The sequence below is a fragment of the Mercurialis annua genome, linkage group LG5 (assembly GCF_937616625.2).
Source record: "Mercurialis annua linkage group LG5, ddMerAnnu1.2, whole genome shotgun sequence".
NCBI classification, from domain to species: domain Eukaryota; kingdom Viridiplantae; phylum Streptophyta; class Magnoliopsida; order Malpighiales; family Euphorbiaceae; genus Mercurialis; species Mercurialis annua.
The window spans coordinates 8173520-8191126 of record NC_065574.1 but is presented as its reverse complement, the minus strand read 5'-3'; the positions used below and the strand labels follow the sequence as shown (position 1 = coordinate 8191126).

The following is a 17607-nucleotide window of genomic DNA, read 5'->3' as shown; positions in this document are numbered from 1 at the left end:
AAATGTGGGCACCACATATTTTAAAAGTTGTCTTTTATTTTGTTTTAGTAATTGATCTAGCAGCTCTCCCTTATTACACTCGTCCAATCCTCTATAAAAACTTATACTATTGATGCTACAAAGATGTCCCGATTTAGCACAAACTATTCGGAGGTGCAACTGTGATAAGTGAAAAAACATCAAAAAAAGGACGATCGTTCGTGGAGGTTTCCATAGAAGACCTCTCGGTTTTAGCAAATGGATCATAACTATATGTAGCCGAAAGCATACCGATGGAATGGATGAAATATGAAGAGTTAACTAACCTTTTCTCTAGGAAAAGACACAAGAAATGTGCCAAAAGAGTAACACATAAACCTTACAATTCTATCCATTGGACTATATCATCACTTTTCAGATTTCTGTCACCAAAATCATATTGAGAATACACAGTGATCAATATATAACAATACACAAGTGTCCATGAAAGCTGAAATACTTCATGGACAGATAACAACTGAAACACCAAAACTACAGAAACTAATTCATTCACAACATTCTTGCAGCACCTGTAGACATGCTTTCACAATCATAGGCAGACCATTAACCCTGACAACTCTAATAAATGGATTGCCAGAGCTACTCTGCATAAAAAAAAACCCAGTACTCGCAAACCAAATTTGACCTCTACTAATCATAAAACAAGTAGTTTTTAAAGCTATTTTCAGTATTCTATTAACTGATTTCTTTCAACTCTTGTGGTGGTTCCTTGTCTTCTGAGATGATGTCTGAATTGTCTTCAGCAGCGGATACCACATTATCATAATCAGCAGGCTGGGGGATTTTGAACAATTCGTCATTTTCCAGTTCAGCAAACTTGTCCTTTGATTCTCCTTTCAGCAGTTCTACTATGTCAAGCATCGTCGGTCTTTTTTCGGGCCGATTGTGGGCGCACATGATAGCTACAAGAACAACTCTTTTCAACTCTTGTTCCTCAAACTTGCCATTTAGTTTCGGATCTGCCAGCTCACTGAACTTCCTTTCGCATGCTAATGGTAGAGCCCAATCAGTGATTGTGCGTTTCACTGTTGCATTCAACTTCTCAAGGGGTTTCTTGCCGCTGGCTAGTTCGAGCAAGAGAATGCCAAAGCTGTATACATCACAGCTTTCCGATGCTTTTCCTAGCATAGCGTATTCAGGGGCAAGGTAGCCAAGCGTACCTTTAACTCTTGTGGTTACATGTGTTGCACCATCAGGAATTAGCTTTGCAAATCCAAAATCCGCAACCTGAGCCTGAAAATCTGAATCCAGCAGGACATTACTAGCTTTTACGTCTCTATGGATGATATGTGGGGTTGCATGGTGGTGCAGGTAGCTGCATTTGTTAATTTATGATGTCAGCATTATGAGGCTGAAGGACAACATAGAAAGGGAGACAGGCTTTGATACTTACGCAATTCCCTCTGCAGAACCTATTGCAATATTCATACGCCTTTTCCAGTCAAGAAGACATTCTGCAGCGTGTTGTCCATGTAGATGAGACAGCAAGCTCAGATTTGGCATGTAGTCATACACAATGAGACGCTCTTGTCCTTCAGCACAATATCCACGCAGAGACAGCAAATTTTTGTGCCGAACACGTGCTAGGATCTCAACCTCGACAGCAAATTCCATATCTGCTTTATTGCTCCAGACCTTCAACCTTTTAACTGCAATCTGCAAAAGGTGTCTTCCAGATTTGAGATTTAGTTTATGGGAAGGTGAGAAGATGGATAAATTATGAGTAGAAAACAGAATATTCTAACAACGCGCATATTTGAGTAACCTAAGCAAATTATATCAGGATGAAAAGGAAAAACACGAATTTGGTGAAGACCGTTATCTTCAGCATTACAGCATAAGATGGCATCAAGCTTCGAGGATTTGCTTATGTTTACAAGCTCAAATAGTGTCCAGCATAGGGCCTATGAATCACACACTACCAAAGAATAATGATTCTTTGTTCTCTCTAGAACTGCTAGCAATGATAAAAGTTATAAGACCTTTGGCAACGATGAAACAAATGAAGCTCATGACATTGCTTCATCTTTGCTTTTCTAGCGCATTCCTATGGAAAACACACACACCAAATACAGTTCTACATAAACATGGACCAAGTTCATATAACTATTTCAAATCGCTGCTTTACTCGGTAAAAACTGTTTTTTATGTGACGATATCGTTTAAACAATTGTATAGAAGCACCAATGTATTTTCTCCAACCCAACTTTTCATCAGTTCACTTTCAGTCAGCTATTTGATTAGGCACCAAACGCATGTCACATTTATATGATTAATAACTGGATAATTAAGGGACGCATGACAGCTGCTTAACTGTAATCCAACATTGGCATTAACCGTAAATAGTCACAAAGCTTTCACCATTTTTATTCTAGCAGGACTCTAGCAGCAACTTGTATATCCGAGGATTTTGACATGGATCTTGAAAGATGTTAGGCAAATAACTGGAAGGAGAACAAAACTTGGGGAAATTATTATCAGGATTAGCTAAGCAGCAATATACTTAGCTAACCCTGGGCAATATACATAGGATCCTGAAGATACAAATTACCTTTTCCCCGTATTAAGTATAATTGTACTAATAATTTAGAAGTTCTGAAGCTTTTCCAAAGTCAGGAACAAGTTTCCATATTTACACACCAGATAAATGCATTAGGCAGGGAAAACAAAAACATCTTTTATGACTTGCCATATGTGCACGCTTGATAGAAGTCATCAGGCAGTACCGCTAGAAGCTCTCATGGCTTATTTCTTTTCCCATGAAAGAGAATTATTTGCTTCATTGTAATCATGGTGGTTTGTGCTTGCACCAACTCTAGTCTTAACCTCTAATTGAAGCCATCCATTCAGATTCCAAATTTCCGTATGGACCTAATAGACCTAGATGAAAGGCATTGAGTTCAAGTATGAATTCTAAAGGATTACAAAGGCTGCAATTTTGTTTTCCCTCTTTAAATTAAAATCAACAAGAAAACTTGCATTTTCATCTTTGCAAATGTGATTTATTTGTATTATCAATTAACTATACAATGGTAAATTACTAAAATGATCAACAAAATATTGATTTAAAAAGACGCGGAAGCTGAAAACGTAGACGTTACCTGTGATCCATCCCAAAGCTGACCCCAATAAACGCTGCCAAATCCTCCTTCTCCGAGTTTGTTATCATAATTAAAATTGTTTGTAGCCGCGTGTAGTTCCTTCAACGAAAAGATCCTCCAAGTCGGCTGTTTCTTTCGTCCTTTCCTGTTCATCCATACACCAAACACCAACCAACAACATAAAATTTCACACAAATATTGAGAAGTCCATTCACTTTATCATCTCTATATAATTCCACAATTTACTCCATTCAAATTCAGTCACTCTACTAAAAGTCTCTAAACAAGTACAAATATGATCATTGACAAAATCTAAACCAAACCCCAAATTTCAAAGTCTATATGATGAAGTCCTCTTTATGGAAACAAAATACTAATTCTAAAGATTAAAATATTAGTTATTTTTCTTGCCCCACAGTTTAAAATCATAAAACAAAATCATTTCTAACATCAAGAAAACAATCTCAATTGCTAGCAAAATAAACACATAAATTCAAAACCCATATGATCATTCAAAATTCAAACAAACTTACCGATCGGAGCCCTTTCCGCAGCAAAGCATAGAAGCAAAAGCCATGTCAAATTTCTATTTTCTTGAATAAATTTAAAAACCCTGAAAAGCCCAGTTGTTTTTTCTTTATTTCACTGTCAAATCAGTTTACTTTCTAGGTGGGTAGCTACAAATTTTCTCTCTGAAGTTTTCTTTCAGTTTCTTTTAGCTCTGTAAATGGTGTCGACTGAGAGTGAAAAATAACGCCTTTAGTGAAAAAGCTGGCATTTTTAATGCTATGCTTGTGTTAAGCCTATGTTTTGATTCTTAAATTTGATTTCTTGAATTCTAAAGTGAAAAAAAAAGAAAGAGTGTGAGTTGAGACTTGTTCTTCTTCATCTACTTCAATTTCAAATTGAGGTGATTTTTATTTTTATTTTTATTTTTTTATTGAGAGAGGAGAGAGTGTATTTGAATAAAGAGTTAATTCGGTTCCTGAACTTAAGATTTATGGTCAAATAACTCATTTTTAGCTATAATATTTTTTATTTTTAAGTCAATTAAGAATAAAATTTATACAATATGAATAAGTTTTATGACCGGAATAATTTAATTTTGACCTCCATTGACTAAGAAATTGACATTGTTGTTTTTAATTGACCTAAAAATATAAAATATTGTATCTAATTGATCAAAATAGTTGAAAATAAACTATTTTAACTTAGAGTTATAAATTGAAGGACTGAATTGGCTTTTTATTCGAATATATTTGAATTAGCTGTTTTTCAAATCACACTCCTTTTTATGGGACCCATTTTATGACTAGATGCAACTAAAATATTCCCATTTGTTAGTAAATTTGATTTTGGAGTGAGAAAGAGAATATGTTTTCTTTAACACATAAATATGGCCTGATTTTGTCTATACCATGTTATGGGCTACCTGTAATTTGTATTTTTGTTAGTGATAATAGAGCCTAGAGGAGAGCATCTTAATCAATTTGCTTAAAGGAAATGTGATGCACCATCCATGGTATGGTTGGTACATAAATTAAATATTAAGGAAGTACTTAGTTGTGTTATTTCATAGGTAATTTACTAAAATTAACTTCTTGTTTTGATTTTTTATCAATTTAGTTTTTTAATATAGAATCATGAATAGTTACTTATCTTTTTTGTTATCAATGTCATTTACATGTTAATTTTTAGGGCAAATTAGCAAGATATTATTGTACATGTCTCAAATTTAGTTTTTTCATACTTTTTATCTTTAGTTTTTGAATAAAGTTTATTTTTTGACCAATTTTAGTCTAGATCTAGAAATTATTTTCTATCATAGTGTTTTAATTGAGATTAGGTCTAATCTAATCGAAATTAAGAGTAGTTTTTTCATCTTTCGAGATGAAATTGTTTTTTGCGGTGCGAACGACTTGAATCTCTGAAACAATTATAGGCAGCATATTCCGACGGATTTCATCAAGTACAGGTATGCTTTGCGTCAATATCGATGTTGTTTTTAATCTTCAAAAGAATAGATGTATCACAGAAGATGTGATCAGCCGTGCATTCGAAGTTAGACTTCCTTAGATCGTTCAATAAATCTAGATTTTATTATCAGATCTAGTTTTAGTCTACAAATTTGAGTGACCCTTGGTAGTTAGTTTAGTCCTAGTTGATGACTGTATTTTTACAACTCTCATCATCTTTTCTAGATAGTTGACTCAGTATGTTGAGAAACCGTTCATGTAATTTTTGTTATTATTAATAGAAATTTTAGTTTTTGTTAAAAAGAAAGAAAGACATAGCTTGTTATTTGTCACTGCAACCGCCATTAACTGCTTCTTGCTAAGAATCAAATGATTCTTCTATCATAGAGGAACAATTTTTAAATAAGGAATTTGAAGGTGCATGGATAGCCATTCTGTTGTTTATAGGCATGAAGAAAAATCTTAATCACAATATACAAATATTACTTTTATTTATCAAAAAAATAAATAGTATACAGATGTTAGACCTGTGGGGTTATTGAACTATGAGTTTATTATAAAATGGAAACCATAATTTTCTTTTTGTTACAAAATGTTATCCAACTTATTAAAAAGGTTACAACGGAAAGTTATCCATCAAAAACCTAAGCATCAAATCCTTCAATCAAAAATTTCTCTTTATTTTTTAGTGCGTATTTTCTTTATTCAAAAATTTGATGAAAAAGTGCTTTCAATCTAATAGAATGATCCAAAGATCTCTCTTATTTTAATGACTTAGCCATCATATTTTTTTTGTCTTACCTCTATCATCCTCGTCAAAGAAAGTTTGTATTTCTTATTTTAATTAGAGCTAATTTTTCTTATTAAATCTAAAATTTTAAATTAGAGTCCAATATAAATTTGCATTCCTCATTTAAATTTATTTGATCATTTAATTAATATTTAATATATTCAAGAGCCCAACTAATCTAAACCTATTCTAGACATATGTTAGTAACGTTACTTAAAACTTGTTAATTGAGAGAACAATTCCATTTATTTACTAACTAATACTCCCAAGAAAACCTTAATACTTTTTTTTGAAGGCAAAACCTTAGTACTTTAATAGTATTAAATATACTAGCAACGAAACGGAAATGACACGAAACGGATACGGAAAAACGACATATTTTTAAAATAAAGGACACAATACGTGGGGTATACGTGTAAATAATAAAAATATAGAGATATATTTATAATATTAAAAATTATAAAATGTTATATATATATTAAATTTTATTTATACATTTATGCCAATTAATAAAATAAATAGCATATAATTAAATTCAATAAAAATAAAAAAATAATTTTTATTGTAGATAAAATAAACAATAAAACATTCAGGTAATTGATTCAAAAAAATTATTTGTAGAGAATTTTTAGATTTTTCTATAACTATATGATTTTTTTTATTTACGAAACGGCCCGATATGTTTCCTTATGAGTTTTCGGTTTTCGAAGCGTTTCCAAAACGGGACACATAACTTCATTGAAGTTTCCGTGCTTCTGAATTTCAATTTCTTTGAACTTAATATTCTCGTCTCCTTAAATTACGAATTCTACTAATTTTTTTACGAGGACTCACTCTATTGAGCCGAAACTCAATATCATTGTCAAATCCCGGGATGTGGAACGCCCGTAAACCTACATGTCTGGTAATTCCGGGCTATAAATGCCAGTAACCCAATCTTAACAACTCCATATTAAGAAAGGACGAGGTTCGAACCCGCGACCTTTGGCGCCCAGACGGCTGAGACTTAGAACAATAGACCAAATCTGTGAGGGCAATTCTACTAATTTTAATCTAATATTAATATTTTAATTTATTTTACCTTTATAAATAAAAATAAAAATATGAAATATTAATAATATTAATTTAATATTATCTAAATTTATTTTTTGTTTGTATAAATAACAATAAAATATAAAATTAATAACACAAATTTATTTTTATTTTTATTAATAATATTATTTATTTAATTAATAATATAATTCTTTTTGTTAATAACATAAATAAAAAACATTATATTTTAAAACAAGAAATACTAACTAATTTTTGAAATTTAAAATCTTATTCGTTAAATAATAGAGTAGATAGTGAAAATGGCTTTCTATATGTGGAGAGCCATTTTCATTATCTACTCTAAATTTGAATAATAGAGAGTCCTTTAAACTCCAAATTTGCTGTCAAACTATTTAAAATAAAATTTTCAAATTTTAGAGAATTTTTTGGAGATGCTCTTAGATAAATTATAAACAGATAGATTTATATAAAAAAGGGGCGATATCATAAAAATTTATAAACTTTATACGTTTTTTCATTTTAATCACGCCGTTTAAAAATCGTCATTTTCGAACAACAACTACCAATTTTTCCCAAATTCATACACCGTTCAAAAATCCGGCAAAAATTGCTGACGTGTCACTATTTGTTTCGTTATGGCATGTTACTATCCGGTTGCCAACTCAACAATTTTCACCTGATTTTTGAACGGTGTATGAATTTGAGAAAAATTGATAGTTCGTGTATTAAATTGACAATTTTTTAACGGCGTAATTAAAATGAAAAAAATAATATCAAAAAAAAATGTTTTGTATTTAATTGTTTGTAGCAAATATGTTCCAACATGGGGTTCAGCCCACAACCATTATCTGGAAATCCCGTAATAGTACCTAAAGAAAAACTGAACCGTAAATAGCCCCTTCCTTGCTATAAGCATTTGGTAGCTACACTGAATCAAAGTGAAAATGGAAGTGCAGGAAACCGTGAAGATTTCTTGGGATATTTGTTTACATTTTTGATACTTGCTGTTTACTATAAGATTGTATCACTTGTTTTTGCATATTTAATGAACTCTTAAATGCACGTCTCTTCATGCTCAGGTATGCTATCTATTTTGTGCTTCTACATTAGTTCTTGAAAAACTGTTTCACCCTTGCTTTGTCTTCCAGCAAGTATAAGCTTTTACTACTTGAATCATAAACAAATGTTCTGTATATACTCAGGGAATTTGCTACTCTTTGTACTGTGATAGTGTAATTTAGTTTCTAGTAGTTTATGACTTAATGTCTCTAATAATTTAATTAGATAATACAAATTATGTTTAAGGCCAGTGAGCAAGTTATGATTTTGTTTAGAAAAATTATTGCACACAACCGTTGCGCCATGTCATTCGTGCAACAAACCAATTGTGCGTTAGCCATGTGGAAAATTGAATGATAAAAAAAATAAATATTAATTAAAAGATTCCCTATCGCAAATGCTCATTGGCTTGATGTAAAAATTACGTGGCGCAACGGTTGCATGGGATAAACACTCTTTTGTTTAAGTAATGTCAAGGAGTTGCTGCATACATGGAATTTGTGATATGATTTGATATAGTTGACTTTTCAGTTTTATAGATGGTAAACTATGTTACACGAAAACTTCAGTTCCATCGGATTTTATTTAATTTTATCAAAATATAATATTAAATAAGGAATTTTAAGAAATCATATCTAGATGAAATAAGAATATAGTATTATATCTTTTAACGATTTAAATACATACAAATTTAATATTTTTAGAAAATTATATTTTAGATAGATAGTCTAATTTTTTCAATTTTTTTAGTTTTCTAAGATTAAAAATTGAATCCAATTTTTTTTTAAGAATAAATTGAAGTGAGAATTTTTCGTTGGGTTCATTTACCCTCTCTATTTTAATATTTTTTTTTTTTATTTCTCATCTTACAATAACAACAAAAACAGAACCACAGCTATGCTTTGATGAAGCAATCTAATAATACTTGAAACTTCACCGGAGGATTTACTAACTATACTTGGCATTTCCCTATCCATAGCAGATAAATGCTGGACCGTCCTTGATGAACCGGGTTTAGGTATACGACATAAACCGATACCCGAACCGGAAGCTGTATCAAAACCATCTTCAAACCCATTGTTAGCATCATAACATAATCCTATATTATTCTGCAATTTAAGCTTCCTTCTCATCTTCCAAACCATTTCTCTTCCAAATGGAACCGAACCGGATAATTGATTGTCATTTAATTTCAACTCACTAAGGTTTTTCAAGTTTCTAAAGTTTGTAGGAATCGAACCGTTGAACCGATTTCCATTCAGATGAATGACTCTTAAATTTATTAGCCGGCCCAATGAGTCAGGAATCGGACCTTGTAAATTCATATGGGAGAGAATTAAAATCATCAACCCCTTCATGCCATCAAATTCATCACTAGCAAGTGTAATAGACATTGGATTTCCTTCAAGAATGAACGCCTGGAGAGAATTTAAGCTTTTAATCGAGATAGGAAGCGGTTTCGATAACCGATTATAGCTTAAATCCATTAGCGTAAGCTCTTTCAAGCCGCTAAATGAATCGGGAATCGAACCGGTTAGACGGTTATGGCTAATATCCATTTTGATCAAAGAATGACATGAACCGAGACTAAACGGGATTGATCCTGTTAGATAATTTCGGTTCAAGTCCATAACGTTTAAAACCGGAAAATTCAAACTCGGAATTGAACCAGTTAATTTGTTTCCACTCAAATCTAACGACCGTAAACCAGCCAGCCGACCCAACGAGACCGGAATCGAACCGTTGAGATTATTTCTATGAAGATCAAGAACCTTCAAACGGGTAAGATTGCCCAATTCATCAGGGATAGTACCCAAATGCCCATTTTCTCTAAGCACTAAGCTCTGCAAAGTTGGGCCCAATTGCCCTAAAAACGAAGGGATAGGCTGTGGGTTATACCTAAGACAACGGTAAAAAAACAAAGTCCTAATATGAGGAAGCTTAGTAATAGAATATGAAATATAGGACTTTATAGGGTCACATGTAGGAAAGGCTGTATCATCAGACAATGCACCAAATGACAATGAAACAACATGGTACACATTGTCTTTATCTAACATACATTCTATGCCGTGCCACCGGCCGCGGCAAACGTCCGGTATATCGGTGGCCCAGTCGTTCCCCGTAGCCTTCATTATGTCGTAAACCGCCGCTTGCTCGTGGGCGTCCGTTCGAGCCCCGGTTGAAAACCCATTCCGAAGACCATCCACTAAGGCAGATTGGTTGCTTGAATCAGAAACAATGACAACAAAAGATTTAGTAAGTGGCAATAAGAAAGAAATGAGAACTAGTTGTAGTAGAAGTGATCGTGTATAGAAAAAGTTTGACATTTTTGAGGGAATTGAAGTTTAGAGTTAGAGATTTTGGGGAATGGGATTTAAATAGGAAGATGAGTTAATAATGAAAGAAGGGCAAGTTGGTGCATTTATGGATTCACGAGAATAGGGAGGAAGTGAAATAAATTTGATTTTCTTTGAGCATTTATGTCTTTCACGGGATTTTTCATTACCTATTAAAATCATATTCATTTTTGTCCAATTGTTCGTTATAGTTTTCAATTGAAGTGAAATTAGCTCTTCTAGCTAGGTTTAGGTTCCACGAATATAAATAATTAAATCTCACTTCCGATTAAAGATGAGAAGAAAAGGAGAAAATTTATGTTCTAGCAATAGTTCAATGTCTTAAATTTTTTAAACTGATGTCAATTTTAAAAAATTTGTTAGAAACACTAATTTTAGTCACTTTTTGACAAGTATACTTAGTTTTAGCCAATCATCCGTAACTTTAGCCAATCAGATTGAGTTTTAAACGGTTATCGAATCGATCGAATTCGAATCGATTTCACGTTTCGATGATGGATTAGGATTGTTTGCATTTTGTATTAATGTTCGGAGTGAAAAATTAGGTCGGAAGCATGTCGAAAAGTCCGGGATAGCCATCCCGTGGCTGCGAAAGCACATCGATGCCGATGGCAGTTGGATGTTTTTGTCCCGTTTCGAGTAGTACATTCAATTTTATATTCTTATGGACATTGAAACTTGAACTAGAGCGTTTAAAAGGTTAAAATGTTTACGTAAAGTAAAAGGTGTTCGGTTTAATAAAACGCTGTAATATTTTAGTTAGACCATTCATTAATCAATTGATTAACGTTAAAATATACTTTTCGATAAGTATCATTTATAAATTTTAGCTAATTATACGATGGAAAAGAAGTTGATGCTCCTCCTTCTCCGATCTGGAGAAAGAACTGCTCCTCCTCCTTCTCCATCTGAAGGAGCTGTTTCTCCTTTTCAATGGAGTGAAGGAACTACTCTTTCTCCTTATCCTATAGGACTATCAAAAGTCAGGTCAATTTTTAATTTTTCAATACAAAATGCATATTATTTTGATTTTAGTGGTCATTCGATGAAAAATCATTAAAATAAAATATAAAATAAATAAATTCTATTTTAATTTATAATAATATTCCATTTAAAAAAACAAGAAAAAGTTAAAGAGCAAAAGAAGCTCCTTCTCCGATGAGAAGGAGTTGCTACTCCTTCTCCATTAGAGAAAAAATTCCAGCGAGTTGATGGAAGGTTGTTTTTTTTTTCTTTCGGTGACGTTTTTAATTTTTTTTATAAATCGATTTCATTTTATTTTGTGTAAATGATATTTTTTTACTTTAAAAAGTTATTGATAATTTATATAAATTAAATAATAAAATTATTATATGTTGACTTTAATAGTGAAGAAGATTTTTTATATTATATCAATAATATTAGCATCTAATTAAATATATGCTAAAAATATAAAATTATTTTATTTTATTTTAATTTAAAAGAAGTTAATTTAATGTTTTAATACAATTGAAACACAAAATTAAGAATAAATTGGAGTAAAATAAAAAAAATTCTTATATAAGAGTACAATTACGAAAAGGGCTTAAGATGGAAGAGTTTTGAGTGATTAGCCCGTCAATTTTTATCATACAATTTATCAAAAATAAATTTCAAAATCGCAATATTTTTCTATTCAAAGAATTTTGTTTCAAAGTTGATTCAATTTTCAATTCAGATAATTTTATTTAAATTAATATTCAACTATGTTATTTGTTTTTCAAAACCTTGTGCAAACTATGATTCCGATTTTGTTTCAAAGTTGATCAAACCAATTCTGATTCCAGATTATTTTTGGTTTGAAACCAAAGCTATCAAGAACGATAGACATGCACTCTCACCGTTGTGTATCAAAAAATGCCACAACTAATGTCAACCTGCCACCTCTATCTCTATCCTGAAACATGCAATTACACCACTTGTCAACACCGCCATGAAACACTTCACACATTGCCACGTACTTACATATTTCTATAGCAAAAAATATATATCCGATCTTCAACCCAAGAAACCCTTCACTCTCTATTCTCCGGCGAAACAAGAACTCCAAGAAACATGCAAGAACAGAAATCAGATGGAAATGAAAGGCTACGAGAGAAGAAAGTGAGAGACTTAATGGTGGATAAAAGAAGACTGGTGGAGGTGCCTTACACTGCCTCCTTAGCCCACACTATGAACACCTTGGTTGCTAACCAAGTGGTGGCGGTTCCGGTGGCTGCACCGCCGGGCCACTGGATTGGAGCTGGTGGCTCAATGATTTTGGAGTCTGATAAGCAGACGGGGGCTGTAAGGAAACATTACATAGGAATGGTTACTATGCTTGATATATTGGCGCATATTGCTGGTGATGATCAAATGAACGGTGGAGATGACGGTGCTTCTGATCTTGATAAGAAGATGTCTGTACCTGTTTCTTCTATTATAGGGCATTGTCTTGAGGGGCTTAGTTTGTGGACTCTAAATCCAAGCACTAGGTAAGTTCTTGATTTTTATATATATTTATTTCTTTTGTGTCAGTCTTTAATTTCAGTAACATTATAAGTTGTTTGTATGGATCATATATAAAGATGAAGCTTTAATATGTAGCAGTAGAAAAACTTTTAAGCTCTGTTTTTATATAGTAAGATTTTTAATCAACTTTAGTATTAGAAATTCTTGCTTAATTAGGCCGATTTGATGATGATAATGTTGATGAGTGAACCCTATAATTGAAGGGGCAGTAGAGGTGTTTTTAGAGGGATTTACGAAGTCGAATTAAGAAACTTCAGAAAAGTATGTATAATTTTACTACGAAAATTCAGTCGAGATGAGAAGTTTCAGGCAAGGATATATAATTTTACTGATAAAAATACTAGGTGTTGAGATTAAGCTTAATGATATTTTAAGGTAGACTTTTACAAAAGAGCTATAAAATTTATTATCATCACACTTCGGAAATAAGATAATTCTACTAAAATTTCTATGAGATTTTGGATTACATTGGTCTGCAAATATACTTGTAGCATCCTAGACTGTATGGAGGTATTCAGCAAAGGGATCCACCGTGCATTAGTACCGCTTGACGGCCACACGGAGAACGTATCAGGGGTAGAACTAGTTGAATCTGCGTCAAGCTATCACATGCTTACTCAAATGGACTTGCTCAAGTTCTTGAAGGAGCATGCCTCTGAAACAGAGGGCATTCTATCGCGTCCTGTGGGTGAAATGGGAGCTGTAAATGAGAATGTGTATGCGATAAGTAGTCACACCAAAGTTATTGATGCCATAAAATGTATGAGGGCTGCTATGCTCAATGCTGTTCCTATAGTCGTGGCCTCAGATTCCCTTGAAGATGATTCTAAGAAGCTTATAAATGTAATCATCTCTACTTCTGACCGCTTATAGTTGAGGAATGCATTCGGTTATCGAACTAAAATTTTGATTTTTCTCGAAACCTAATCGATCCGATTTTGTAAGATTTTCCCCATTCGTTCAGTTTGATTTATACTAAAAGTGAATTCAGTTTCTTTTTGTTCTTTAAATTAAACCAAATTGTAAAAAATTTACAATTTCAAACTGAATCGAACCACAATTATCGATTCAGTTTTACTACTGGACTTTTGTTTCGAAACGATAAGTATGTTCTTACTATATATGCAGGGAAAACGAAGGAAGCTTATCGGAACATTCTCGGCAACCGATTTGAGGGGCTGCCATTTGAGTGCACTACAGACTTGGCTGCCCCTAACTGCACTTGAATTCACAGAGTTAGTTGCAAGTTCTCCAATATTTGCATCTCCGAATACATCAATTGTTTTGCCAAAGGAACTTGTGACTTGCCATCTCGTGTCTCCACTTGCTGAGGTGATCGACAAGGCAGTTGTGAAGCATGTTCACCGAGTTTGGGCTGTGGATCAGCAGGGTTTTCTTGACGGACTCGTTTCTCTTACTGATATTATCAAAGTGGTAAGGGCATCACTGCTATCTAATTCCTATGAATGATCTTAGGTTGAGTGTTTCGGCGCCTTTGTTAACAGTTTTTGGCATGTGTTAAATGTTAATAGACAATAACTTCTCTAGTTCAAGAGAGATGCACTTGCCATAGATAATATTTACTTTTCTTATTGAATAGCGAGATAGAATTGAGTGAAGGGTATGATTTTGTTGCAAAGAACATCAAACTAAAAAAGAAAATCATGTCTTACAGAGTGCAAAGTTACATTTATCGATTTTCTTTTCTTTTAAATGAGAAATACGAGTGAGTAAATTAAATCTATTTCATGATGTCGGACTATGAACTAAGGTTAATTTTTAATTGTTGGAGCCTTATTGTAGCGAATTGGGGAAAAAATTCCGACAACCCTTCCTGAGCAAGAAGGGTTTGGTCGAGAAAACCTATTTTCCCACGCAAGATAATAATAAATTTGATAATTAATAAATGAGTACAATATTTATCTTAATTACATATGATCTTATTGCCAGTAGTTGGTTATTCTATTTATCAGGCTAATAGTCTTAAAAACTATTGATTTTTTTCTTCAATTGTACCCGACGTCGTAAAATGACCAATTTCATGCTCTAGCATCCAAAATTATAAAAATTAGATGATCCTATTATTATTAGGATGAAAAAATTCAAAGCAACTAAAATTAAGGGCCTATCATCTTTTTTATATTTGGACAAATCCAAACAAGCCTTGTGTTCTAAGTAACTATTTAATCATAATTAATTAATTTTTAGAATAAATTTGAAAACTGATATGTGTCAATTTCCGACTACGAATTTGCAATTGCATGCTCTTGGACACACCGTTGCCCACGAGCAGTTCGTCTTTCGGCAGTGGCTGAATCAGAAGAGTTTTGTTTAATTAATTTATATAAAACAATATTTTTGATGAATATATAAAACAATTTAAGTTATTTTTTTAATATGATTTTTTTGATTTCGTGGAGAAGATGGTTGTTTTATGCAATTTATAACACTAAATATTAAAAACATTTGATAATTATGAAGAGTTTATTTTGAATTTTATTTAAATTAAAAAAATTCAATTAATGTTTTAGAATGTAATTGAAAACAATTAAGCAACATTGGAATGTAATTGACCAATGTAATTGACCAATTTATAATTTAAGGTGCAATTGAAAAAATATAAAAAAAATAAAAAAATGGTAGTTTTTAATACTATTAACCCTATTTATTATTGATATGCGGTGAATGATTTATGATTTTACAGTGGCAAACTAGGTTCATGAAATAATATCCCAGTTTCATACTCACAGGTATGTATGAGTAGGGGTGTAAACGAATGGAGCTGTTTGCAAGCAGCTCGGTGTTCGGCTTGCTAAAAGTTTTTTATGTTCGTTATTATAAACGAGCCGAACATGAACATAGTGGCGTTCGGCTCGTTTACATTCACGAATAGCTCGAACAAGAGTTCGTGAACGAGCTCGATTAAGAGGCCGTAAACAAGTTCGTGAACGAGCTCGATTAAGAGGCCGTGAACAAGTTCGTGAACGAACAAGCTCGTTTATAAACTCGATTAGGTATTTTTGAACTAATTCATATTTAAATTAATTTATATAATTATGTTTCTAATTAATTCAGCTCATATTCGTGAACGAGCTCAATTAGTGTTTTTAATTTATTCAGCTTATATTCGTGTCTGTTCGTTTAATAGCTCGCGTTCGTTCGTTTGTTCATTAAACGAGCGGCTTCGCAAACGAACTCGTTTAGTACTTATCGAGCTTGTTCGCGAACTTGTTCGTTTAGAACACGAGTTGAACACGAACCGAATATTAATATTATAAAATTTAAACGAACCGAACATGAACATTTCGTTCAAAACTTAAATGAATATAAACCGAACATGAATATTTTGTTCGCTAAATGAGCCAAACATAAACACTCTAAAATTTGGCTCGGCTTGGTTTATTTGGACTGGTATGTATGAGAAATATTAGTGGGTCAACTAAACTCATTTTAGAATTTCTCAATATAAATAATACGATTGGCTAAACTAGTTGCACTTAAGGAAGAATAATATTTGTATATACATTAATGAGGATCTGCTCAAATCCAAGATTCTAAAACGTGGCCATGTCATCGCCCAGTCACTTACTTATTTTGGGTAGTGTACATTACTTTTGATTTTAAGGATCTGCTGAATTAAATATATAAATTTTAAGGGTTGGAGCATTTTCAATGGACTTTCTAAATATATTAAACTTTTTAAAGTTTTTCATAAACAACCAATATTTAACATATTATTATTTTTATACAGATAAATATTTCGATTATTAAAACTACCATACACGCTGTAAATTATAACTTTTATACGGATATATATATGTTTCTCCTCTCAAACCAATCCTCATAAATAAAATTATTTTTCTCTCATTATCATCAATTTTTCTCATTCAATTTATTTTTCTAGTCTCTCTTAGATCTCACAAACTCCTCCAACTCTTTTAAATCCATCGTCCTAATTCATCTTTTTCAACGTTGCCGTCCAACATCGCTACAAGCTTCGTCAGTGTTGGAGCTGAAAATCCGCATAAAATTTCAGCGAGAAAAAATATTATTTTTGATATTTTTTTTTTTGAGGAAAAAAATATATCAAAATTGTTGTTCTTGCGTTGCTTCTAGTAATCGTGTTTCTATTTTAATTTTTTCAGATCTAAAATTCACTGTTCTTCTAATTCTTCTTTTTTTTAGATTTATACTTCTTTTTTTTATTTACTGTTTTTATAGAGCAGTAATTTACCAACATTAAACATGTATAAAGATTATGTTTTCATGTTATATAAAATAATTTTGTGATTTTATGAAATAAAATTCGGTTATTTTTGCATTTTTTTCGTATTTGGTTGCATTTCCGCGTTTTTTGTATTTTGCAGTACGATTTGTTGATGATGGTTGATTGCTGAGTTATTGTAATGTTACGGTAATGTTGATTATATGGTGATATTGTGCTGATAATCAATTGAATTTTTTCTTGATTTTAACATTAGCAAATAAGGTAATATTGTCTGTGAAATAAATTAAAAAAATAAAAATTAAATTGAAAACTATAAATAATTATTATAATATTACATTGTAGATTTTAGCATTGGTGAAAAATATAAATAATGATGGTGAATTGTTATAATATTATAGTGTCGATTTTATGTTGGTATTATATTTATTTTGTGTAGATATCTAGTTTATTTTGACATTGGCGAAAAAAACGA

General features: G+C 32.0%; 3 protein-coding genes across 3 annotated transcripts; 1 reads left to right on the top strand and 2 right to left on the bottom strand.

Annotated features, from left to right (window-relative positions):
- Nucleotides 1-373: 373 nt before the first annotated feature.
- Nucleotides 374-4051, bottom strand: LOC126682546 (PTI1-like tyrosine-protein kinase At3g15890). Its single transcript, XM_050378265.2, has 4 exons — nucleotides 3674-4051; nucleotides 3141-3285; nucleotides 1433-1695; nucleotides 374-1354 (listed from the first exon to the last, which is right to left on the bottom strand). The coding sequence occupies exons 1-4, from the start codon at nucleotides 3715-3717 to the stop codon at nucleotides 715-717; spliced, it is 1092 nt and encodes a 363-aa protein (XP_050234222.1). The 5' UTR covers nucleotides 3718-4051; the 3' UTR covers nucleotides 374-714.
- Nucleotides 4052-8778: 4727 nt separating this feature from the next.
- On the bottom strand, nucleotides 8779-10382 carry LOC126679750 (protein TOO MANY MOUTHS). The gene has a single exon (XM_050374723.2). It carries the CDS (start codon nucleotides 10346-10348, stop codon nucleotides 8885-8887), a length of 1464 nt encoding a protein of 487 aa, XP_050230680.1. The 5' UTR covers nucleotides 10349-10382; the 3' UTR covers nucleotides 8779-8884.
- Nucleotides 10383-12168: 1786 nt separating this feature from the next.
- On the top strand, nucleotides 12169-14630 carry LOC126679751 (SNF1-related protein kinase regulatory subunit gamma-like PV42a). The gene is made up of 3 exons (XM_050374724.2): nucleotides 12169-12870; nucleotides 13399-13750; nucleotides 14036-14630. Exons 1-3 carry the CDS (start codon nucleotides 12452-12454, stop codon nucleotides 14375-14377), a joined length of 1113 nt encoding a protein of 370 aa, XP_050230681.1. The 5' UTR covers nucleotides 12169-12451; the 3' UTR covers nucleotides 14378-14630.
- Nucleotides 14631-17607: the final 2977 nt, after the last annotated feature.

Coding starts and splice junctions, on each gene's coding strand:
- LOC126682546 (XM_050378265.2), bottom strand. CDS start 3,717: ATGGCTTTTGCTTCTATGCTTTGCTGCGGAAAGGGCTCCGATCG. Junction 1,696..3,140: donor AGCTTTGGGATGGATCACAG/GTAACGTCTACG, acceptor CACCTTTTGCAG/ATTGCAGTTAAAAGGTTGAA. Junction 1,355..1,432: donor GGTTCTGCAGAGGGAATTGC/GTAAGTATCAAA, acceptor TAACAAATGCAG/CTACCTGCACCACCATGCAA.
- LOC126679750 (XM_050374723.2), bottom strand. CDS start 10,348: ATGTCAAACTTTTTCTATACACGATCACTTCTACTACAACTAGTTCTC.
- LOC126679751 (XM_050374724.2), top strand. CDS start 12,452: ATGCAAGAACAGAAATCAGATGGAAATGAAAGGCTACGAGAGAAGAAA. Junction 12,871..13,398: donor ACTCTAAATCCAAGCACTAG/GTAAGTTCTTGA, acceptor ATATACTTGTAG/CATCCTAGACTGTATGGAGG. Junction 13,751..14,035: donor ATTCTAAGAAGCTTATAAAT/GTAATCATCTCT, acceptor CTATATATGCAG/GGAAAACGAAGGAAGCTTAT.